The 26,836-nt window shown below is 40.0% G+C and overlaps 1 protein-coding gene across 1 annotated transcript in view; it reads left to right on the top strand.

The window, feature by feature from the left end:
• Window positions 1-26,836, top strand: part of LOC124613202 (nibrin) — a 159,771-nt gene that overhangs the window by 55,010 nt on the left and 77,925 nt on the right. Inside the window, exon 5 of the mRNA XM_047141867.1 lies at window positions 19,381-19,636. Coding sequence (XP_046997823.1) covers window positions 19,381-19,636 — 256 coding nt within the window. The remainder of the gene's footprint in view (window positions 1-19,380; window positions 19,637-26,836) is intronic.

Here is a 26,836-nt window from a genome sequence, read left to right as displayed (position 1 = left end):
TGGAAGGCTCTAGAGACATGGTGAAGCCAGCTTTCCTAAGGGAGTAAACCCTAAAAAGAAATCCCGCCAGCTCGGGGCAGAACAGTGGCAGCCCCCCTACTGCACTAACCCTGTGCAGTGCCCGTAACAAGGCCAGGGGACATTTTACTCCCACAAAAACCTCACAAATGTGCCTCGGAATGGGATGGAACCCCATAAGTAAAAAAAGGCTAGGTACACTGGTTTACAAGTTGGCACGTGGAATATTAAAAGTCTGTATAGACCTGGAGCTGTTACACAGGTGTCTCTGAACTAGAAGAGTATAAAATGGACATTACTGCATTACGAGAAATGAGATGGCTAGTGGAAGGGATATTATGTGAGAAGAAATCAGTGATCTTTTATGGAGGTTGTGAAGAAAATGGTAAACATGAACGTGGAATGTGATTTGTGGTGAGGGAGCGGGTGCTAGGGCTAGTGAAGGCCTTCAATGCAGTCAGCAACAGGATATTGTGTCTAACTATTAGACATAGGTATGGCGATCTCACCCTTGTTAATGCATATGCACCAATAAACATAAGTGATGAAGACAAGAAGAGTGAATTCTATGAAGAACTGGATAGAACACTGGGGAGCATTAGATATCTTATTCTGGGAGACTTCAATGCCAAAGTGGGACAAGAAGAGATGTGTAGACCAACAGTTGGAAAAGGGAGTTTATATGCAAAAACATATGAAAATGGCCTGCTGTTAATCATTTTTGCATTAAGTCAGAATCTTGTGATGAGCTCAACATCTTTCCCCCACAAACAGAGCCACAAAGGCACCTGGATTTCCCCATATTATAGCACTGTCAATCAGATAGATCATCTGCTGATAGATGAGAGGCACAGGAAGTATGAGATCGTGCAGAGGAGCAGATGCAGACACAGACCACTTCTTCGTCATAGCCAAATTACAGTTACAGCTGTGCTACAAAATGAAGAGGAACAACATGGCCAAGAGACAGTTTGATATTGAGAAGCTTAAGGATCCAGAGATATGCCAGCATTATAACATTAAAGTGCGTAACAAGTTTGAAGTATTGACATCAGAACACACTGATGAAATAAGTCCTAACTAGCGATGGGAAGAAATAAGGACCTCTGTAACTGAAGTAGCTGAAGAAATTCTAGGAGAGAAAAAGCTAACAACTAAGAAGAAATGGCTCAATGAGGCATTTGAACAAGCTGTGAACCAGGAAGAGAGCAAGGGTTGTGCACATGCTGGACAGATGATGTGCAGAACAAAAGGAAGCACTCAACACCGTAAGAAGAGAAATAAATAGGATTCTGAGAACAGAAAAAAAAAGTTCATGGACAATATGATTGATGAACTCGAAAAGGCAAATTCCATATGAGACACACAAAAATGTTTCAGATGTTGAAACATATGAGCAATGGTCACAAAAACGAAGCTTTAGCTATTAATGATAGGGATGGAAATATGCTAACAGACAAGAAAAAAATTCTGAATAGGTGGAGAGAATATTTTGAAGAGTTATTAGATGCTGAAGATCCAGAGAGTGTCTTTCCGCATGAGAAGAATACTGAGGGTGAAAGAGAAACCACAAACATTCAAGTGACTCAACAAGATGTAGAAAGAGCAATGAGGAAACTAAAGAATAATAAGGTACCAGGAGAAGATAGGATAATGGCAGAGATGTTGAAGGCAGGAGGAAAACACAACAGAAAGAGCTGTACAATCCCATAAAGGAAATATGGTAAAAAGAGGAAATCCCAGAAGAGTGGAAATCAGCTGTCATTATTCCACTTCATAAAAAGAACAGTAATAGGAATTGTAACAACTGCAGAGGCATTTCTCTCCTAAGTGTACCTTATAAAGTTCTATCTTTAATAATACTTGAAAAACTTAAAGCTGTTTGCAAAAGATATTGTAGGAGAGTACCAGGTAAGCTTCCTGTAAGGACGATCGACCATCAATCAAATTTTCACCAAGAGGCAAATCTGGAAAAAGTGCTGGGAATTCAACAATCGGTTTCTGGTGCCATTTGTGGACTTCTCAAAGGCTTATAACAGTATCCACAGATTAAGTATGTACAACATCCTGAGAGAGCTTGGTATACCAATGAAGTTAATCCTTTCGTGGTTGATGGGTCATATATGTCCCACTAACTTTGAGCGCCAGTTCCAGTGTCGGGATATATGTTACCCAGCTCTGCACGGTGCATCCATCTAGAGACGACTGTACTGAACCTAAGAAAAAAATCGGGACTGCACTGCAAAGGCAATAGAGGAGCGGTGACTACTTTTGTTGACTGGCGTGTACATATATGGCCGCTGCAACGCCACTTTTTTGTGTCATTCTTCAGTTTTCATCATTTCTCACTTTCCAGCGATGTCTGAAGTAAGTAATTCATCTTATTATTAACTTAATAATCATTTTTAGTACAAATACAGCGTGGAATGTACTTCTCAGCGACTGTACTATCTTATAATAGAAATAAAAGTAGTGGGACACGTGTCCCAGCAGACATTATTTGTTAAGATTAGCAAGACAATTGATTAATGGGTATTCATCCAGGAAAGAGAGGGGATCAATGCCCACTTTCTTCCCAGCAAAGAGAGGAGTCTCTAGTGTGCGAGATGACGTCCGGCTCGTGAACGTAGGCAAACATGTACCGAAAGACAGTGGCACTAGGAAGCGATGCAGATTCTGCAGCACAAACTCTAAAGAGAAGAGAAGAAAAGTTGTATGCACTGCTTGTGGTGTACCACTCTGTGCCACATCATGTTTTTCCAAGTTTCATGGCATGTAAAGTTTTGTAAGTATTGATCATGTATCATGAAAACTGAAATGTAATGAATATTTTTTACACTGGCTCTACACAAATAAAAAGATTACATGCATGTATAATTTGTAGTTATTTTATTCTCTGCAAAATCCTGTTTATGGCTAAAAAAATAAAATTACAAAATCAGTCAGTCAGCAGAAAAGGTATCTTGCGTTGGTTCATGGGACATGTGTGTCCCACTTCCTGTTGTGAAAAAATGAAGAACTTAAAAAATATTTTGGTGGTGAAAATATAATAATGGGACTGAAAAGAAACTGTTATCACCTTAATATTTTAAAAATCTGTAAAAAATGAATTTTATCCATGAAAGGGTTAATAAATAAGGTCAAGGTGTGCACAGCAGAGACAAAAGCCAAAGTCAAATACCAAGGTGAGCTGTCCAAGGAATTCCATATCAGTATCAGTGTGTGACAAGGTGATGTTATTTCACCACTGTTATTTAATCTGGTTCTAGAGAAAGTAATCCAAGAAATGAAAAGAGAAAACAAAGGGGTGACACTAAATGGTAGGACAGATTTATTGGGTTATGCAAACGGCATCGCAGTTTTAGCAGAATCGGAGGAAGAGTTGACAGAAACTGTAGAGGACCTAGCACAAAATGCAAGTAAGATCAGGTTACAGATTAATACGGGAAAGATTGAGGTAGATATGAATATGGAAATTTGCTGAAGTGGAAAATTTTAAATACCTTGTTACATTGTTCAACAAGCAAAATAATTTAAAACAGGAAATAAATCAGTGTATTGTGAATGAATCTAAAACTTATTTCAGTCTAAAGCAGATAATGTCGTCCAAAAATCTGTCAATTAAGACCAAACTTAAAGAATACAATGACATGGTAGTGCCAGTATTGTAGAGTGGAACAGAAACCCTAAGCACAACAAAGAAGAATGAAGAAAACGTATTGGTCTTTGAAAGAAAAATTATGATAAGGATCTTTGGGCCTGTCCAGGATGGGAGCTTGTGGAGATGTAGAAAAAACCAAGAATTATATGAGCTGATGAGGCAACCGAACAACATTCAAAAACTGAAAGTGCGGAGAATAAGCTTGATGGGCCACATCGCTAGGAGACCAGACAACTCTCGGGCAGAAGCCGTACTTATGGGGAGACCTGATGGTACCCGTCCAATCTGAATACCCAGAAAGCGATGGGAGGATGAGCTACAGAAAGACCTTTGCCAGCTAGAAATCTGTGACAACTGGATCCAAAGTGCACAAGATCACCATCTACAGAGGAGCATTGTGAGGTTGGCACATGATCTACAGAGTCCTCAATCACCGATTTGATGATGATGAAATAGTGTGCATCTTGGTTAAACATTCTGACCGCAAAAACTCTCAAACTAAATTGTACACCAATGAAAATCGGTACTGAAACGAGATGCTTAAAGTGGACAATCTCTAAAGGCACCTTATGAACCCCAGTTGTATGGTGGTGAGACATTGTGTATTTCAGGAAATGTTTATATTGCCTTCACAGCACTCTTATAAAATATCTCAAACTAAACTTGCATACTGATGCAAATGGATATTGATGTGAGGCACATCAACAGGCAACCTCTGGATGACATGCTAAAACCCAGTTGTATGGCTGTTGCCATGGCATTCCGGGTTGTGTCTGAGTCAACATATATTTCTGTGTCTGGGCATGGAAATCCCATAGATCTTTTAAACAATGCTAGTGGCTTGGCTGGACTGCCATAAAAAAAGCACTAAACCTATAAAGAGAACAGATGCAGTAATCATCGATAATTCAAGGCAGTATCAAAATGACTTGAAACTAGCTCTGTAACATGGGGATCATCAGAGAACAATTCACAATCTTCACATGTGATTTCAACATGGGGCCTATTGCTGCTAAGTTCTTTCCCAGGCTGCTGACCCAGTAGCAGAAGGAACATTGCATCAGAGTCTGTCAAGAACTCCATCCTTCATCTCAAGGACCATTATGGGTGACAAAATCTGAGTATGCAGATATAACCCTGAGACAAAGCAACTGTCGTCACTGCAGAAGGGCCCATCGTCTTCACAACTGCAACAGGGAAGACATGTCCACAGTACAACCCAAGTGCGCACTCATAATCTTTTTCAACATTTGTGATGATGTGGATCAGTCAGACCATTAACAGTGAGCTGTACTGTGCAAATGTAGGTAAGGAAATAAAGTATTTTCTTGTAAACAGAGTTAGTCTCACTACTTTTTGATACTGCCTAGTATTCAGTGAGAATGAAACCAAATCGCTGCTGAGCAAAAAGAAGAGACACTAGGCAGCAAGCGGGCATGGAGAAGGGTTATTCTGAAAGTAATGCCTCTTATTTTTATTCATAGAAATTACAGGAGATACATAAATCACAAGAGCACAGCTAAATAGAGCAATATTTCAGCTATAGGCTGTTATTTTTCCACATAGTCACTACCATTCATTATGCACTTTTGCCAACAGTGAACCAGAGCCTGCATGCTGTGCTTGTAAAAGTCGGAATGAGCTGAGGCTAACCACTTCCTTACACTTTGACAACAGCATCCGAGTCTTGTAAATGTTTGCCATGTAGTCCATCTTTCAGAGGCCCAAAGAGATGGGAGTCTGTAGGTGCTGTATCAGGATTGTACGGTGGAATTGGTCAGACAGTCCAACCAAATTTTGCAATAATTTTCATGGTCGCAAAACTGGAGTGGGGCGTGGTGTTATGATGTTGCAGGTGAAAGTAGGGCTTCTTCTCTGACTTTACTCTGGAAATTCGGGCTTTCAGGAGATACATAAATCACAACAGCACAGCTAAATAGAGCAATATTTCAGCTACAGACTGTCATTTTTCCTCATAGTCACCACCATTCATTACATGCTTTTGCCAACAATGAATCAGAGGCTGCATGCTGTGCTTGTAAAAATCAGAATGAGCTGAGGCTAACCACATCCTTACACTTTGACAACAGCATCCGAGTCTTGAAAATGTTCACCACGTAGTCCATCTTTAAGAGGCCCAAAGAGATGGAATATGAAGGCGCAAAATTGGGACTGTATGGTGGAATTGGTAAGACAGTCCAGCTGAATTTCGCAATGTGTTTCATGCACACAAAACTGGTGTGGGGCCTGGCATTACCATTTTCAGGTAAAAGTTGGTCTTCTTCTCTGGCCTTACTCTGGAAATTTGGACCTTCAGTTTAGTGTTGTCTTGTAGCGTACAGAACTGACAGTTTCTCCAGGTACCAGGACATCCAAAAGAACCACATCCTGGCTACCCCAGAAGACTGTGCACATCGGTTTGCCTGCAGAAAGCTGTGTCTTAAATTTCTTCTTTGACAGAGGATTCATAAGTCGCCATTTTGTGGACTGTCTTGGATTCCAGCTCATTCTGGTGACACCTCGGCTCATCTCTGGTGGTGATACTATTCAAAAAATTGTTATCCTCAGCTTCATATTGGTTCAGCAGGTCCCGACACATTTCCATCAAATGAGTTCTTTGTTCTTCTGTAAGCATCCGCAGGACCCATCTCACACAGGCTTTGCAATAACCAAAATGTTCCAGCATTGTTTCCAAGGCATTATAGCTGAACTGCAGCTTTGCACACAATTCTCTGGTCGTTATCTGTTGATCAGCATCGATGAGTTGATCAAGACGCTCTTCGTTGCGAGGCATGAGAGCTGTGCAGGGTCAACCAGGTCATGGCTTGTCATGCACACCCTTTTCACTGCCTTGAAAATGCTGCACCTGTCACTTCACATTGCTCACACCTGTTGTATGGTCTCCAAACACCTTCAGTAAGTGTTGATGGATTTCAATTGGCACAGTTTCTTTAGCAGTGAGGAATTCAATCACACATTGCTGTTTCATTTGTGTGTCCATATCAGACTCCATTTTGGAACAATCCGGAACAACGGAACCACCTGAAAATGAAAGAGGAAGGTTCAAGCATTGGCACACCAGCAACATCTGGACATCCAAAGTCACCATAAAAAAATAGAGATATTACTTTCAGAACGACCATTACTTTCAGAACGACCCTCGTAGCAGTGGGAGCAACACATATGGGGTTGTAGTTTATTTGTAGATTGCTCACTTAAAGTTGGTTCTGGGACCTTGTAAATAAGCTTTTGTGGGAGAGTTCGTGTGTATCTTCAAGTGTCTGCTAGTTCAGTTTTTTCCGTATTTTCTTGATGCTCTCCCATTGATGAAAGAAAAATCTGTGGCCATTCATGCTGATGTCTGTGTGTACATTCGGTATCCCCTGTTATACAGTATGGGTCACTCACCCTTGAACAATGATCTTAGATGTATTGCATAACTGTTTGGTAAGCCATTTCCTTTGTATACTGATTGCATTTTCCCAGTATCCTATCAGTGAACGAATCTACCACCTGCTTTATCTACAACTACACGTATGTTAACATTCCAATTCATATCACTGTGAACTGTTACAGTCAGGTATTTGTATTCCAACTATGACTCATTGATATTGTAATTATATGACACCATATTATTCCATTTTGTGAAGTGCACAATTTTAGATTTCTGAACATTTAAAGCAAACCACCCATCTTTGTGCCACTTTGAAAGTGTATCATGATTAATTGACTATTTGTGCAGCCATTTTCAAATAGTACTTTGTTATAGATAACTACATCACTTGTGAAAGGTCTGAGGATACTATTAATATTTTCTGCAAGACTATTAGTATACAACATTAACAGCGAGGGTGCCAGCACACTTTCCTGGGGTGCACCTGAAGTTACTTCTACACTTGTCAATGACTCACCATCAAAGATAAGATACTGCATCCTCCCTACCACAAAATCCTCAGTCCAGTCACAAATTTCACTTGATCCCGCATATGATGGTATTGTCAATAATAAGTATAGATGTGACACTGAGTCAAATGCTGTTCAAAGGTCAAGAAATACCTGATCTGCCTTGATCAATGGCTTTCAGGATGTCTTGTAATAAAGATGTTTTCGGAATCAACATTGGTTAGCATGAAGGAGATCATCCTGTTTGAGATATTACATCTGAGTTCAGAAAATGTTCTAAGAATCTATTGCAGATGAATTTAAGAATATTGGAGGGTAGTTTTATGGATCACTTCTGCTACCCTTTTTGTGACCTGTGGTTGCTTCCAACTACTCGTCACAGTTTCTTGTTCTAGAGATCTACAGTATATTACAGTACGTTTGAAAGAGGTACCAACTCAGCTGCAAATTCTGAGCAGAATGTGAAAGTTATTCCATTGAGTTTTGGAGCTTGTAATGTATCTCCTCTCCAATGGCTGTGACATAACTCTCCCCCTTTAAAGATGTGCTATTGTGTTTGTTATAGATTTCTCTTAAGTATTCTGTATTATCAATTAGGTGTTCACATGAGCATTTTTATGTCTCCAATTGTCTCATTTTCACTTGTCTCAAGATAAACAAAGAAGGGCGATCTTAATTAGTTCTCTCCTGATAGCTGTGGAACCGGGCAGATTCAAAGAAATTCATGCTCATGCTTCTGTATGAGATTTATGAAAATAAAATGATGATTCTCAAAATACATTGGTGTGGACTACATTATTCACTAAACTAGTCGGTCATTTTATGTCTGTGGTCTGAATCAGACAAAGAAGTAACCAAAAGATTGTCAGTTTTAACAATATGTGCTGTTTTTCAGAAATACAGACACTAATATTTATTTTCCTTATCTTTGTTCAAAGCTTCTTATATAACTTTTTCTACTACTGCTACTGCTGCTATTGAGACTGACAGAAGAAATCTTTCTGTGCTTCTCTGCATATACCAGAACATAGATGCAAACATCTTCTGGGATAGCAGTCTATCAAACATCTATTTAACACATAAGGAGGTCATGTTGTGAAAAAAAGTCTTCATGGCTGGACTGGTAGTATTCAGACTGGAGGACAAAGACTCAGTAATTTAAAATACGCTGTTGACACTACGCTGTGCACAGAATCACAAGTGGAAGTCAAGGAATTACTGGGTGAAGTTGAGAGAGAACATGGGAAACTTGGGATGTCAGTGAATAAGAAAAAGACCAAGATCATGATGACTGACAGAGGTGAGTTATTACCAGCTACTGATGTACTGTCAGAATATGAGGAGGTAGATCACTTTGTTTATCAGGGCTCAGTGGTTCAGAAAGAGAGTGGCTCTACATGGGAAATACAGCATAGAATTGCTGTGGGTAGGGATACTGCTTTAAAGCTGATAGTGACCAAGCCCCAACCAGACCTACTAAATTGTGAGTGCTGAAATCTCTGGTATTTCCAGTTTTCCTTTATGGGGCTGAAACTTGGACAGTAATTGAAGGGAACTGCAAAAGAACTAATGATTTTAAGATGTGGACATAGAGGGGGTTGCTGAGAATATCACTGATGCACAGACGAGCCAGCAGATCAGTCCTTCAAGAACTCAGGTTGGAGAAGAGGCTCTTCAGTATTTGTTTCCAGTGAATTTTACAGTTATTTGTTCGTGTAGTTTGATCACATGGGGCTAACTTGGAAAAGATGATCATCCAAGGCAACATTGAAGGGAAAAGATTGCAGAGTCTATCAAGATAATGGATGGACCAGATAAACGAGAAGATGAACCAAGCATTGGGGCATTTGGTCAATTTCTCTAAGATGGAGTATTGATGATGGTCAGTAACATAACGTCTGTGTCATCAAAACCAAAGGTTACTGATAATAGAAACATGGATTCTATATAGGCAGCTGGCACTTCTTTGTTCCCACTACACCTGGTATCATAAACACTCAAACAAAAACTCTCCACTCCTGACAACAGGCCAGTCTAAAGCCACTGTGCTACAGATTAAATTGAGCGCTGTTTGTGGCTCTCTCAATGACAACACTAGAAGACAACTGTCAGTGTCACACTTGAAGACATGCCCAATTAACAACAGAATAAAACAAGCTAAATATTGTGTACTGAAATTAGTAAATGATATCTTACTTTAAAAGAAAAAAGAAAAAAAAAAGAAACAGAAAACTTTGCAGATAGCCATCTGTGATCCAACAGCATTTAATGCAGTTAAAGTGACTAAGTTAATTAAGTAAAAAGAACATCTGGAAGTTTATTTCCATAGTTGTTGGAAGTCTGTTGTAGAAGTTTTAAACTCGCCCACTTTTGACTTATCCATGATAGCAAGTTTGGCAAGTAAAATCCAACAGGATCCCTACTTGTGCTGTAATTGTTCCTCACTAAGTATGTGGTAAGAAAGTTTGTGAGTGAGTGGAATTTTTGAAGTTAGCAGTTGCAGTGGATAATATATCAGTACATTTAAGTTCCATGCATTTTGAGAAAAGATAACTGTTTAATTAATAACACAAAGTGTTGAAATGAAACTGTGACCATCATTACAATTCTTGGAGCACCCAGAAATAATTTCCAGAAAGTCTTCGAATTACTTGAGCAGATATTACCTCTTCCTGTATGCAACATAGCAACTGGCAACTATCACTCATCTAATTATTGTAGCCCTAGGTGTTATGAGCTGGAATAACTCGTAATTTGAGTCGGAGTCTCCAAGAATGTGGCATTGAGAGACTGTGCCCTTGTGTGTCCACATCAACTGGTGAGTGTTGCTATCCTCAGTGGCACCGCTGTTGTTGTCTGCTGAAGATGCATGCCAAGTGCACTAGATATCAGAAATGGAGTGAGTATGAGTTCAGTGTTGAGCGTTGCATACATTAGAAATCAAGATGCCACATTTACTTCACTGCTAACAGGTTTGTTTCCTTTCTGTTAAAGTTCCACAAGTATGACAAGTCTGAGGAATGGGCATGGTTTTGGAAAGCGTCACTCATGCAAAACTCAGCTTGCCCTTTTCTCACGTGATATACTGCAAATTATGGATGAAGGGCAACAGGCAGATACCATATTTCTAGATTTCTGAAAGTCGTTTGACATGGTTCCCTATTGCAGACTGTTAACAAAGGTACAAGCATATGCAATAAGTTCACAATGGCTGGAAGACTTGTTAAGCACTAAAACCTAGTATGTTGAATGACTGTAGTAAGATACAAGACGACTTAGACAAAATTTCTAGTTGGTGTGATGAATGGCAGCTAGCTCTATATGTGGAAAACTGTAAGTTAATGAGGATGAGTAGAAAGAACAAACCTGTAATGTTCGGAAACAGTATAACTAGTGTCTTGTTTGACACAGTCAAGTTATTTAAGTATCTGGGCATAACATTGGAAAGTGATATGAGGTGGAAAGAGCATGTGAAAACTGTCATAGGGAAGGCCAATGGTTGACTTTGTTTTATTGGGAGAATTTTAGGAAAGAGTGGTCGATCTGTAAAGGAGACTGTGTATATGATGCTGCTGGTACCTATTCTTGAGTATTGCTCGAGTGTTTGGGATCCATATTATATGGGATTGGAGGAAGACAATGAAGCAATTCAGAGGCAGGCTGATAGATTTGTTACCAGTATGTCAGAACAACCATAAGTGTTATGGAAATGCTACGGGAACTCAAATGGGAACCCTGGAAGGAAGGCGATGTTGTTATCAGGGAAGACAGTTGAGAAAATTTAGAGAGCCAGCATTTTAAGCTTATTGCCAAACGATTCTACTCCCACCAACATACATTGCACATAAGGATCACAAAGATAAGATACGAGAAATTAGGGCTTGTATGGAGGCATATAGACGGTCATTTTCACCTTATTCCATTTGCAAGTGGAACAGGAAAGGAAACGACTAATAGTGATACAGGGTACCCTCTGCCATTCACCATATGGCAAATGTGGTGTACCAGTGCCGATGTAGATGAGAACAGTGGGACTGTTGTTGTTTCCTACTCGTCAACTTGTTCTCTCTTACTGAAGTTTGGGAGTGTGAGACTAGTAGTACGGAAGTTGAGTGCACAACCTTGCTTTTGTAAAGCACCACTGGTAGTGTGCTAATGACCAACTCTTTGCATCAGATGGCTTGTAAAAATGCTTTGTTTTGTGAGATTGTGGATTACATTGAAATTTGATACTAATCAAAGAGGTATGAAAATATAAAAATCTGAGAAGAGAGATGTACAAGAAAATTGTTTATGAAGTGTTAAAAACTAATAAAATGTAATAAACTCTGTGTTTTGCTATTAGACCAGTCTTACAAACATACGAAATTGCCATACTTCACTCTTTCAATATGAGCTGTGAAGCAAAAAAGATTTAAAAGGCACGTGACATCTTGTGTGTCAACATCCAAAACAAAAAAAATGAGGTCACACAGTGCAGTGTTAAGACATTGTACACATTTGGCAGGTTGGTGAGGCAAATGTTAGTTTTATTTTAATTTTATTTAGATGTCAAGTTCCATGGGATCAAATTGGAAGGGGGGCATCTACAAGGCCACGGATTGTGTCAGTACATGAAATTATGACGTACAAGTAATAACAGATAAAAATAAAATGCTTATGAAACCAAAAAAGTCAAGCCAGAAGTTTAAGTAAACGTGATATAATACAACAAGAATCACCTTAATTTTTCAAGGAAATCCTCGACAGAATAGGAGGAGTGATCCATGAGGAAACTCTTCAGCTTCGATTTGAAAGTGTGTGGATTACTGCTAAGATTTTTGAATTCTTGTGGTAGCTTATTGAAAATTGATGCAGCAGTATAGTGCACACCTTTCTGCACAGGAGTTAAGGAAGTCCGATCGAAATGCAAATTGGCTTTCTGCCTAGTATTAACTGAATGAAAGCTGCTAACTCTTGGTAATAATCTGATATTGTTACCAAGAAACAACAGTAAAGAATATATATGTTGAGAGACCCAGACTCGTGAACAGGGTTCGACAAGAGGTTCCACGAACTTACACCACTTATTGCCCGAACTGCCCATTTCTGAACCAAAAATATCCTTTTAGAATGGAGAGAGTTACCCCAAAATATAATACTATATGACATAAGTGAATGAAAATAAGCAAAGTAGACTGATTTTCATGTTGAATGATCACGTACTTCAGACACCGTTCGAATAGTAAAAATGGCAGCATTATGTCTTTGAACAAGATCCTGAACTTGGGCTTTCCACAACAGTTTACTATCTATCTGAACATCTAGAAGTTTGAACTGTTCAGTTTCACTAATCATATGCCCATTTATATCTGCATTCTACAAACTACTGTGAAGTGCATGGCAAAGGGTACTTGCCATTGTACCAGTTATTAGAGTTCCTTCCCATTCCTTTCACATGTGGAAAGTGGGAATAACAATTGCTTATATGCCTCAGTCAGCCAACTGCCTTATCTATGAATGACCCAATTGGATCATTCTATTTCGTATCCCCACAAATTTTTACAGCTAGGTATTTTAATGAGTTGGCTGATTCCAATTGAGCATTCTCTGGGACAACATCTTAATTGCAATTTATGGAAATCGAGATACAGAGCATCAAATATTTGACATGTTTTCATTCATTTCAGTCCCTCGTACATGGACAAAATTACAGTCAAATATAGATGCTGTGTTATTGTTACAGACTAAATGATGTGATTGTGTACTATGTGCAACTTTCTTACTGGTTTGAACTGATAATACAATACCACACTTAAATTGTTTTTCCATAGATCACTGTATAACATCAACAAGAAAATAACATTTTCCATATTTCACTATTAAACAGTCGCTAGATCTAAAAGTAGAGTACTCAGACCATAAAGCAACAAAATATATTTTTATCCAACAAACATAATTAGTTTTCAGAACAAAAGTACACTGTAAATGTGTTCCTGAAGGCATTATATATATATACCGACAAACATAACACATAAGAACTTGGTCTTAACGTAATCATACACAAAGTAAAAGAAATGCATTTATTCAGCTGCAAACACAATACCATCCTCAACAATGATATGTGACAGTTTGTGTGTGGTTACTAGTGATCACGTGTCTGTTCTGCATCCTGAGCAACCATTGTCTGTCACAGGTGTAGAACTTTTGACAATATTCTTCTCTGCATCCAGAATCTCAGGACGAGATGTCTTTGCCATCATCATGTCCATCTCCTGCAATGGCATAATACATCCTCGTTTCTTCATTTGGTAAAGACTGAATGTTCCTGCATACGTAGATGAGATGAAAAACGTGTTTCCATTGTAATACAAAATGACATATTTTTTATTTCAAATAGTGCCTTTCCCTTGGGTTTTGTGACATAATATGGTGATAAAGCTGGTGCCAAGTCCTCAATAATGTCAATTCCTTTCACCACCTTAAAGGATGCTAGATTCTTTCTGCAGCTCTGAACTGAAATATACTGGTGCAATTTCTCAATGTTTTCAATATTCCTTAGCATTTTTTCATATATGCCTGTCCCTGTCCCTGAACTGGAAATACATGTTGTATGGTTACATTGTTTGATTCTGAAAGCCAAGTGCAACATCGTTCCACGATCTTATTTTGATTTTGCCCTCCACACAGATCCAATAGAAGTATTATAATCTTAATTTTATTTGGCTTCTGGAGTTTCCTACTTGTTGTTGTTGTTGTTGTTGTTGTTGTGGTCTTCAGTCCTGAGAGTGGTTTGATGCAGCTCTCCATGCTACTCTATCCTGTGCAAGCTTCTCCATCTCCCAGTACCTGCTGCAGCCTACATCCTTCTGAATCTGCATAGTGTATTCATCTCTTGGTCTCCCTCTATGATTTTTATCCTCCACAATGCCCTCCAGTACTAAATTGGTGATCCCTTGATGCCTCAGAACATGTCCTACCAACCGATCCCTTCTTCTAGTCAAGTTGTGCCACAAACTCCTCTTCTCCCCAATTCTATTCAATACCTCCTCATTAGTTATGTGATCTACCCGTCTAATTTTCAGCATTCTTCTGTAACACCACATTTCGAAAGCTTCTATTCTCTTCTTGTCCAAACTATTTATCGCCCATGTTTCGCTTCCATACATGGCTACACTCCATACAAATACTTTCGGAAACGACTTCCTGACACTTAAATCAATACTCGATGTTAACAAATTTCTCTTCTTCAGAAACGCTTTCCTTGCCATTGCCAGTCTACATTTTATATCCTCTCTGCTTCAACCATCATCAGTTATTTTGCTCCCCAAATAGCAAAACTTATTTACTACTTTAAGTGTCTCATTTCCTAATCTAATTCCCTCAGCATCACCCGACTTAATTCGACTACATTCCATCATCCTCGTTTTGCTTTTGTTGATGTTCATCTTATACCCTCCTTTCAAGACACTGTCCATTCTATTCAACTGCTCTTGTAAGTCCTTTGCTGTCTCTGACAGAATTACCATGTCATCGGCGAACCTCAAAGTTTTTATTTCTTCTCCATGGATTTTAATGCCTGCTCTGAACTTTTCTTTTGTTTCCTTTACTGCTTGGCCAATATACAGATTGAATATCATCGGGGAGAGGCTACAACCCTGTCTCACTCCCTTCCCAACCACTCCTTCCCTTTCATGTCCCTCAACTCTTATAACTGCCATCTGGTTTCTGTTCAAATTGTAAATAGCCTTTCGCTCCCTGTATTTTACCCCTGCCACCTTCAGAATTTGAAAGAGAGTATTCCAGTCTACATTGTCAAAAGTTTTCTCTAAGTCTACAAATGCTAGAAATGTAGGTTTGCCTTTCCTTAATCTTTCTTCTAGGATAAGTCGTAGGGTCAGTATTGCCTCATGTGTTCCAACATTTCCCCAGAATCCAAACTGATTTTCCCCGAGGTCGGCTTCTACCAGTTTTTCCATTCGTCTGTAAAGAATTCGTGTTAGTATTTTGCAGCTGTGACTTATTAAACTGATAGTTCAGTAATTTTCACATCTGTCAACACCTGCTTTCTTTGGGATTGGAATTATTATATTCTTCTTGAAGTCTGAGGGTATTTCGCCGGCTCACCAGATGCTCGAGTTTTGTCAGGACTGGCTCTCTCAAGGCTGTCAGTAGTTCTAATGGAATGTTGTCTACTCCAGGGGCCTTGTTTCGACTTAGGTCTTTCAGTGCTCTGTCAAACTCTTCACCCAGTATCATATCTCCCATTTCATCTTCATCTACATCCTCTTCCATTTCCAGAATATTGTCCTCAAGAACATCACCCCTGTATAGACCCTCTATATACTCCTTCCACCTTTGTGCTTTCCCTTCTTTGCTTAAAACTGGGTTTCCTTCTGAGCTCTTGATATTCATGCAAGTGGTTCTCTTTTCTCCAAAGGTCTCTTTAATTTTCCTGTAAGCAGTATCTATCTTACCCCTCATGAGATAAGCCTCTACATCCTTACATTTGTCCTCTAGCCATCCCTGCTTAGCCATTTTGCACTTCCTGTCGATCTCATTTTTGAAACGTTTGTATTCCTTTTTGCCTGCTTCATTTATTGCATTTTTGTATTTTCTCCTTTCATCAATTAAATTCAGTATCTCTTCTGTTACCCACTGTTTCCTACTTATGAAGTCATATAAAATGGAACAAACAGAATTTGAATCTTTTTTGCTGAACCTTTGAGTAATCAATAAAATGTACTTGATTAGTCATTATGACAGTGAATATGAAATACATAGAGCCACAGTAGCCTCTCATAGATCTGTGCAGTAATGCTCAGTTTAAGCAGAGGCAGGTTCTGTGCATAATCGGACTCAAGTACTGAGGTATCTGTGTTGCCAAGTTTGACTAATGTGAAAGTCTTGTCCCTGAGTTTATTTTACTCTGCAACCTTTAGTTTACGTTACTCATAAACATCTTTACAAAGACCATTTGCATGGACACTCAATATAACTCGACACTCCTTGCAGATATCACAGTTATCAGTCCGTGGTTTTCGAAATGAATATGGATTATTCTCCCTAAAGAACTTATATAAGTTTTATACTTCATCTGGAGTACTGTATTCATTTCATGGAGAAGATGATCTCTGAATGATGTGAATAATTTTGCAACACTAAGGTCAAGGTTGTCAAAATATTTCCTTCTGGACTTGCCTTGACAATAATACAATGATTTGTGAGAAAACTGGTCCTGCAACCTTTAGTTTACGTTACTCATAAACATCTTTACAAAGACCATTTGCATGGACACTCAATATAACTCGACACTCCTTGCAGATATCACAGTTATCAGTCCGTGGTTTTCGAAATGAATATGGATTATTCTCCCTAAAGAACTTATATAAGTTTTATACTTCATCTGGAGTACTGTATTCATTTCATGGAGAAGATGATCTCTGAATGATGTGAATAATTTTGCAACACTAAGGTCAAGGTTGTCAAAATATTTCCTTCTGGACTTGCCTTGACAATAATACAATGATTTGTGAGAAAACTGGTCCTGGTGAGAGCAGACCATGTCCCAAATTTCTGTTGCAGTTTTATGAAGTCTGTTGCTGTGTTTCCCTCTTTTGTCTTCTACTGTAAGAGCAGTTGCACCCAACACCTTTAAAACTGTTTTCAAAAGTCTGTCGGTAACTTTCAAGGTACTTCAGAATATGAATTTACAGACTACTGTCCTATTATTGTTGCATTTTAGATGGTCTGTATAGATGGAGCTATGATTCTGACCAGACCTAGGTCCATTAGATATTCTTGGTGGTGTTTTCTTTTCAATTAAACTTAACATCAATGTATCTTTTGTATTCTTGCCACTATAGCCAAAATCATTCATGGACCTGTACTTGATGTTTTGGGCATATTTTTAGATAGCATTCCTTTGTGAAACATTTCTTACTGACTGCAAATTTCTTAGAACAAACTTTCTTAACAGTTTTTGGTGAAACATAACACTGTCCTGAATTTCTCTTCTTCTTCGCAACTTCTGTCTTCCACTTCCCTTTCTGAATTTTACATTTCCTTCCAATTAGTTGGTTCTCATAATCACCCTCCATACTGGATATAATATCACAATCATTTCCCATAATTTGTTTACTTCCTAAGTGATCTTGGCAAATGTAAATTCCATGGTACTGATGTCCCGTCACTGAAAAATATATCTCAGAATAGTGCACATGTAGCATTAGTACAAGCGATGTGGATGTTGTCTGCTGGCTACTGCAGCCAGTGGAATGATGACTTGGAACAGCATAGCCGTCAAATGTTTCTAGAGGGCATTGTGTCTGTCGGAGAGTAATGATAATTTGTGTGCCCATAGACTGGCTTGTACAGCTGCAATTACTGCAGTAAATGGAAAAATGACTTAATGGACACTAATATAACAACAAAAACAAGCAATTATTGACAGTATAATGTAAGTGGATAGATAGATAGATAGATTTCCTTCTCATCCTGTCCAGTAAGTCTCCTGTGACTTGGGTTTTGGTGACTTTTCTGAACTGTACCCCTTTCCCCAAACTTCTCCAGTCCTTTTCCTTCACCCGTCTTCCTTCCCCTTCAACTCTTCTACCAGAAGAAGGAGCCACTGGCTCCAAAAGCTTGAAAAAGTTAAACCATTTAGTGTGTGTGTGTGTGTGTGTGTGTGTGTGTGTGTGTGTGTGTGTGTGTGTTTTCCCCTACCGCTTAATGGACGTTAAGTTGTTTTTCTGGGGAACACCTCAATTGTGCCATGACATTGTAGTTGTAGGGTACTAATCTTCTGTGTCTGACCTTCCAGATTTAGGCATTCTCTAGTTCCCCCAAATTGCTTAAGGAAAATGCTAGGATGGTTCCTTCTGCCTCCTTCCGTAGTGTGTTCTTGTGTTCTTTTCCTATGACGTCATCATTGACAAGACATTAAACCTAAATCTTTCTTCTTCCAAAGTAGAGGACATGTCCCCAGCAAACCTGTTTACTACACTTTGGTAGATCTTCTTGCCAGAGGAGAAGGAGTCTTTGTTTTACAGAACGGTGTCCTATTTGGAGGCATACTCATCTCATGTCAACTCATCTCTTAGGCTGAAAGTGGCTGCATTAAGCCTAGATAATGGGTGCCACTGTGCTCAGATAGTTGTCCTTCACATAAGTCACTCAGACTCTCTCTGAGCTTCAGTAGCAAAAGCGCTGCAGATAGAAGAACAGCTAAGTGTGTCAGAGGGAGGATTTTGGTGGTGCCCTTGGATGGGTTTTCCATTCATTGGTTCGTTGCCCAAATTTGTATGTGCCTGGAACCCAGCAGATTATCACTCTCTTTGCAACTTTTTTAAGTAGAGATGCAAGTCTTGGATGTTCTGGAGTTGTTTCTCTGCTGGGTACATGTACTATTGTTGTGAAGTATGCTCAAGGAGTTTTCGCAGATTAGGAATTTTTAGCTCATATACATGCCCACCGCTCCAATTTACTCAGCATACTGCATTTAACTACACTATAGATTCTGAATCCATGTTATAAGTGGATGTTGAGAAAACAGTCATGGCAAATCATAAGGGGCAGCAGTTTAGACAGGCATATACTGATGATTCTGGTATAAGATGTTGTAAAATAATATTTTAAAAATGTAATCTGGAGTAAAGCCTTTTGTTCTTGTATTTCATTACCTATTTCTTCTGTTTATTTTTTTGCAGAAGACATAGATTTATTTCATTGTCAACTTTATACAAAACTTTAACAACAGCTATTCCAACCTGGAATTTCCGTTGTTTTATATGATTTTTTTTCCTCCTCTATTCTTCCAGGCAGTATGTGCTCTTGCTGATGGGAAACCAATAGTTACACCAGAAATGTGGAACAAATATTTGGCATCAGCTGAAGCAAACCTACCCATTCCAGATTATGAAGAGTTCATTCCTCCACTTGGAGAAACAACAATAAAGAAAAATGAAGTTTCATTCAAAGTTAATGAGAAGAGGAAAACTCTTTTCAGGGGAAAGAAGTTTTTGTTTTTTACCAGAGCACATTGTAACCAACACCAATGTCTTGTGTTGGCTGCAGGTATGGAAATATTATGTGTTGTATGAAGTGTATCTTAGTAGCACAATAACAATTAAAAATCTGAAATATGTAAACCATGTAATGAACATAGATACTTATGATTTTTGATTACCATAACAGGTTGAATAACACAGGTGTTGACATCTGATTATTGGGACATTCAGTTGGGATGTTAATCAATAGTTAACAGTGCTGTGCAGATATGTGGCAAAACAAGGGGTAAAGTGAAAGACAAAAAAAACCAGTTGGTGGAACGATAGAGTAAAAGACAGAATTAAAAAACATAACATGGCAAAGAAAAACATGGAGTTAGAAAAAAGAAATCAAAACCAGAGGCTGGTGCCAAAAGATGAACACAAGGTGATAACACTGGAGAAGGAATACTGAGAAAAGAAACTCCAAGCAAAGAGAATTGTGGAAGAAGAAAAGGAGAAGAGCTGGGAAATATTCACCCAGAATCTAGAGCAGGATAGCAAAGGGAATGAAAAACTGCTATATGGGTTATTGAAAAGTAAAATATCTGGTAGAGAAGACATAAAAGCGATGGAAACAGAGGGTGGGCTTATTATCAGGGACATGGAAGGTATCAGAGAAGAGATGAAGCATTATTTTGAAGTCTTACAGCATGGTGAAGGTGCACAGTAAAGTGACACTGAAGTCATTGAATTAGAGGAGGAGCAGGATCCAATCTCTTCGTTAGAAACTGAGAATTCCCTGAAACAGACAAAAAGTGGGAAGGCAGCTGGAGTAGATGAGCTGACAGCGACTATGACTAAAGCCACAGGAATCCATGGAATACATGGTTACACCGGGTGCTGGGGGTGATAAGGAAAGAAAACAAAGTGCCGAATGAATGGAAAAAAGGAATTATAATACAGTTGTTCAAGAACGGTAGTAGAAAGATGTGCACCAACTACCGAGGAATCACACTGTTATCACACTGCATTAAGATAATGGAAAAGGTCATAAAAAAAAAGGATTGCAGAAAATTCTAGGACACCAATTACAGTAACAACAGCATGGGTTCAGAAGTAATAGGGGAACAACAGAGCTCATTTTCCCCCTCCATCAGTTAATGGAGAAGTATTGGGAAAAAGGAAAGGACTTGATAGTAGTATTTGTGGATTTGGAGAAAGCATATGACAGTGTACCAAGGGATAAAATATGGGAATAAATGAGAAAACATAATGATCCTGATTCATTATATAAAAAAGTGCAGATGCTGTACGATGGTTGCGAGAGTAGTGAACAAGTAGGAGGTGGAAGATCAAAATCATTTAAGACAAAGAAAGGTGTTCAGCAAGGCAGTTCGCTCTCCCCTTTATGCTTCATTACACTTATGGACACAATCGAGAAAGAAATCAAGGAAGAAGAGAATGAAGATCTCAGTGTTTTTGTTTTTGCTGATGACATCGCCATTTGGGGAGAGATGGAAATGGAGGTTCAGAGGAAACTAGATTACTTTAACACAAAATTTAAAAAATTCAAGTTAACTGTGAGTAGGAACAAGAAAGTGGCTATGAAGATGAGCAGGACACCCACACCTTGTAACATCATACTGGAAGGGGAGAAGGTTGAATGTGTGAAAAGCTTCAATTATCTGGGTAGCATCATATCACACAATCGAAGTTCCAAAATAGAAGTCTTAAACAGAATAACAAAAGGATCTAGCTTCTTCCATCAAGTATGAAATCTAATCTGGGACAAGGAAGTCCCTCTAAGAACCAAACAGACTATGTATAAAACTTATCTCCTGCCAATCTACACTTAGAGGCCTGTGTCATAAATAAGAGAGTAGAGAGTCAAATACAAGCATGTGAAGTTCCTTAGGTCAGCTCTAACAAAGACTAGGAGAGACAGAGTCAGGAATGATTATGTAAGGAGAGACCTGCAGCTGACATTGCTACAGAGGAGAAGGTGAGTGCTTTGAGATTGAAGTGGTTCTCTCATGTGAAGCAAATGCACCCAGTTTGAACTCCATGCCAGTATTTGGAGATGGAGGTACCGGGAAGTAGACCAATTGGGTGGCCTAGAAAGAGATGGACACACCAGGTTAAGGAAGATCTCAAGAGGAGAGGAGTAACATCGGCTGTAGTAGAGAGGGAAAAGCTATACCAGGACAGAAACCAATGGAAGCATATTGTTCATCAAGCTCCCAACCAGCTTGCTGGAAGGAAATCCTGATGTAAGGCATATCTTTTCTGCATAATATTTGTCTCTTGCCTCAGAAGGTTGTGGCAGAGACTGTGGATGTGATTTTTTGGATTCTCCAACCTTTATTGTTTCACTAAAGCAAATACTGGTACTGGTACAAACAGTCACTGTTAATTTGTAGTCACATTATATTATTTGTTTTTTGCTACTGTCTGAACAGTCTCAGAGACCACAAAATTAAAATGAAGTTGGTAGTTCATCTCAAGTTAGTGGGTGAATTTAAGCAGTTTATTTTGTTTCACCCTTCGTATGTTTTGGAGTAGTTGTAATTAGACTTGAACATAGTTGTGTAGAGGACAGATGACCTTAGATGTTCTGTCCCATAGTGCTCAGAGCCATAGTTGTGTAGAACTGTGTTTGGTGGTCACCTGGTCCCAATGCATGATTGGCTACTGCTGATTCATCTATATTGCCTAGATAATAATTTGTCTTGAATTCCTTGTGTCAGGTGTTCATGCTTCTTTTAGTGGTACTAAAGTACACTTTAGTGCCATGGATGGCAGAGGCCGTAGATCTGAAGTACTCACTCAAATCCACAGGAAAGGTGTATGGAATTAACTGCAGTACAGTGTGTGTGTGTGTGTGTGTGTGTGTGTGTGTGTGTGTGTGTGTGTGTGTGTGTTTTGGTGCACGCGTGCACACATGTGTGTGCCTTTCAGATGGCTCCATCTAATTTTTATTGTAAGATTAGGGAGGTATGCAGACCTCGATGTCTGCTGATTTAGCTGTACCAAAAATGAGTTGAAACTTTTGCAGTCAATTTCCACACTGGTAAATGCTATTTCAGGTCGCGCTGAGGGCACAGGAAGACTGTATTTGTATCAAACTCAATGAAAACAAAATAATCAATCATTGATAATATAATGTAAATGGAGAGAGAAAAAAAATCTACTCCTTTCAGCCCCATTGGCTCCTTCTTCTGGCAGAAGAGTTGGAGGAGAAGGAAGAGGGATGAAGGAAAAGTACTGGAGAGGTTAGGGAAAGGGGTACAATTCAGAAAAGTCATCCAGGAGCCCAGGCCAGGGGAGATTTAAAATTTAATAACCATTTTTAAGTGTTGTAGAGAAAATAGGATCCAGCTATTCATTAGAAAATGCAAGGTCGCATATGGAAGAGACAATATGTATGCGATTTGGTAAAATTCAAATTCAGCCCACCTCTCCTACTGAAATTAGGAAAATAATAAATTCACTCAAAAGTAAAAGCTCCCATGGCATTTCCAGCAGAGCACTGAGAGTTTGTTCCCAACTGTTAAGTAGGATTGTCAGCCACATGTGTAATAGCTTACTGAAACAGGGCATTTTTCCAGGTAGACTCAAATATGCTATTATTAAACCATTGCAGAAAAGAGGGGATAGGTCTGATGCTAACAACTACTGCCAAATCTCACTTCTGACAGCTTTATCCAAAATTAAAAGTAATGTATTCAAGAGTAACTTCACATATTTGTAGAAATGAAGTGCTAAGAAAATGTCAATTTGGTTTTCAGAAAGGCTATTCAGAAGAAAATGCTATATATGCTTTCACTGATCAGACATTAATTGCTCTGAATAACTGGACATCACTCATTGCGATATTTTGTGATTTCTCAAAGGCTTTTGAATATGTGAATCATGAAATTCTTCTAGATAAGCTAAGTATTGTGGTATGTGTGGGACAGTGCACCAATTGTTTAATTCATATTTAACTGGAAGAATGCAGAAGGGCGAAATTAACAGTATAGACAGTCTGCAAAAATCAGCAGAGTCCTCTAACTGGGGAGGTGTCAAGAATGGTGCCTGCAACACTAGAAGAAAGAATGATCTTCACTATTCTGGATTAAATTTGACCTCGGCACAGAAAGGGGTGAGTTATACTGCCACAAAAATCTTTTATCGTTTGCCAAAAAGCGTTAAAAGTCTGACAGATAGCCAACCAAATAGCATTTAAAAATAAATTAAAATAATTTCTGAATGACACCTATTTCTACTCAATAGATGAATTTTTAGAAATGAAGTAGTAACTGAAAAAAATTGTATCAGTTAAAGAATACTTATGATAAATTGACACTTTCCATCTCATTACAAAATGTGTTCATGATCTATGGAACAAGTATTAATGTAATGTAATAACACCTTTGTCCAATCCCATGGGCAGGAGCAGTCACGTGGATAAAAGCGCAAGGCCTAGGTAATGGAGAACAGCATTTATCTGCTTTGAGTGTCTCATTGTCACAACATAGGTTCCTTTCAGTGCATCGTATATGAGTCCATATCGTACTTTACGCACCCCTAAGGCCCTTCACCCCACTCTCCTCCCTGAATTCTCCCAAGCCCCCCTTCCACTCACCTTATTCTCCAAACACAACTTCAAGTTCCTAAGCTTCTTGTGCAGGGTGCTCTCTGATGTGATGTGACAAGTGACATGAAGTGTGGCATGGCAGATACATGGCAGTGGCGTGACATGATAGGTACTCAACGTCAATAGAAGTGATATGGCATTCATAAAAGTACATCATGTCATTTTTGGATGTGGAAGGTATTTTGGCTTTAGTTGACCTGATTGATGTTAATCAATGAAAGCCTGAAAAATGTTGTTGAGTACATCCTTACTGGCATACTAATGTGAACAGTTGTGGTATTTTTAAGATATTTAAAGAGCTGACTATGTATCCCTCTTTCCGTACTTATTTATTTTTCCCAATGACACACTACCCATCAAAGAATTGTGGCTGAAACATCAAAGACAATATGAGAACATATGCAGTCTGAATCACTGATTTAAATCTTGAAAAAGCCAGTCACTGGAAATTGTGGAATCTGCTGAACTGTATTTACAACAGCAAGCACATCAAAGTTAAAGCTTCTTCTAAATGTGGATAAATACCTTATAATTACAATTCATAGTCTCATTTGCTTTTTCAGGTGCAGATGGATTATTTTTATCAATTAATATTGGGGAGTGTGTGTGTTATAACCTTTAATCACCAATTATTGCGTGGATATTCAAACACACTCAGTTAGAAACAATAGCTCATTACATGATAACAACTCAGTATCTCTTATTCGACTGCCGTGCCGTGACATGCGGCCGGTGCTGTTCGTAGCTAGGTGGCGCTCCCGCGCTCAGCCGAGTTGCGGAGTGCCTCTATCGCCGTTTGCGCGTACTGTCATGGCAGCACTGTTAAATGTCATGGCACTGTCACAACACTTTTCCCCCCTTGGAAAAAAAAAAAAAACACTCACTTCCTTGGAGACATGGACAGTGCGGAGACATCCATGGCCTCTTGTGAGGCCCTGAGAAGATCCCGCGGAGAGACACGGGAGTATGGTCGAAAATGTCCAGGACGGAAGCTCATGCGTGGAACGTGCCTCCTGGACGAGATGATCGGTGAAAACTCCGGAGCAGCATCCATAGGTGTCGTGGACCTGGGGGTGTGCTCCAGCGAGAGGGGCCCGGAGAAGGTGGCGTCGTGACTGGGGCGGGTTCCAGCATACTCGGAAGCGGTAGCGACGTCGGCTGCATCAACATGTACGGTAGATCGGCAGCAGTGACAGGACTGGCTTCTCGGGCTGGTGGAGGCAAAGGGAGGGGCGGTGGCACCGGCGTGGCCACCACCCGTGGGCGCATCTGGTCGTAATGGCGAACAACCATGCCGTCGTCCGTACGTATTTCACAAACCCGGTGGCCGCGAAGGGTCTTGACCACCCCTGGAATCCATTTAGGGCAAGATCCATACCCTTGTGCTCACACGGCGGTGCCCACCGAGTATTTTCCCGCACCAGAGGACACAGCACAAGGCCTGACAGGGTGAAGCAGGTGCAGTAGAGTGCGCGGTTGGCAGCCATGCAAGAGTTCAGCAGGGCTGCGATCACCCAGAGGCGTGAAGCGATAAGAACTCAGAAATTGCAGCAGAGCGTCATCTGTGGAATAATCACTAAGGAATTTTTTCATCTGGCTTTTGAAAGTGCGGACAAGGCACTCGACCTCCCCATTTGATTGCGGATGGAAGGGCGGTGCTGTAACATGATGAATCCCTTGTCCAGTACAAAAATCACGGAAGGCCTGCGAAGAGAACTGAGGGCCATTGTCCGTGACGATCATGGATGGAAGACCTTCTAGCACAAAGATTTTGGACAAAGCCAGCGTCATCGCCGCAGTGGTGGGCGACGTACATTGAACAACAAACGGAAACTTCGAGAAGGCATCAATCAACAGTAGCCAATAAGTACCGAGGAAGGGGCCGGCAAAGTCAGCGTGCACCCATTCCCATGGCTGCGCCGGATCAGGCCACGGAGAGGGCATTGTACGAGGTGCAGCCAGTTGTTGAGCACACTGACCACACGCAGCAACCATGTGGGCGATGTCCGAATCAATACCGGGCCAATAAACGTGCCTGCAGGCCAGGGACTTAGTCCGAGAAATACCCCAATGGCCTTCATGCAACAGTTTGTGAACATCTTTGCGAAGAGAGGCTGGCACCACGACCTGTGGAGATGCGCCATCCGTGGCCAGAAGAACAACACCATCATGAACAGACAGACGAAGGCACAAGGCATGGTAGTCGCGAAGGGGATCCGATGCCCGGCCCTTGGTCTGTCCGGCCAACCCCGTTGAACAAAACCGATCACCTGATGCAGGACCGGGTCCCGCGCAGTAGCTGATGCGACCTGCGAACCTGTAAGTGGAAAACCCTCGACCGCACGATGTTGTTCCTCATCAATGTGGAAACAGAGGAGTTCATCACGATCGAAAACCGGGTCGGGGCCCATCGGCAATCGCGACAATGCGTCAGCGTTGGCGTGCTGGGCCGTGGGGCGGTAGTGAATCTCATAGTGAAAACGAGACAAGTATAAGGCCCAGCGTTGCAGGCGGTGAGCTGCCTTATCCAGAAGCGACGCCGATGGGCTGAACAGAGAGACCAGCGGCTTGTGGTCGGTGATGAGGTGAAACTTAGGACCATACAAAAAAACGCTGAACTTTTTTAGAGCATAAATGATAGCGAGC

This window comes from Schistocerca americana, chromosome 4 (genome assembly GCF_021461395.2).
Source record: "Schistocerca americana isolate TAMUIC-IGC-003095 chromosome 4, iqSchAmer2.1, whole genome shotgun sequence".
In the NCBI taxonomy this organism is placed as follows: Eukaryota; Metazoa; Arthropoda; class Insecta; order Orthoptera; family Acrididae; genus Schistocerca; species Schistocerca americana.
The sequence above is the reverse complement of the archived record's forward strand: the minus strand, read 5'-3'. Positions and strand labels throughout refer to the sequence as shown.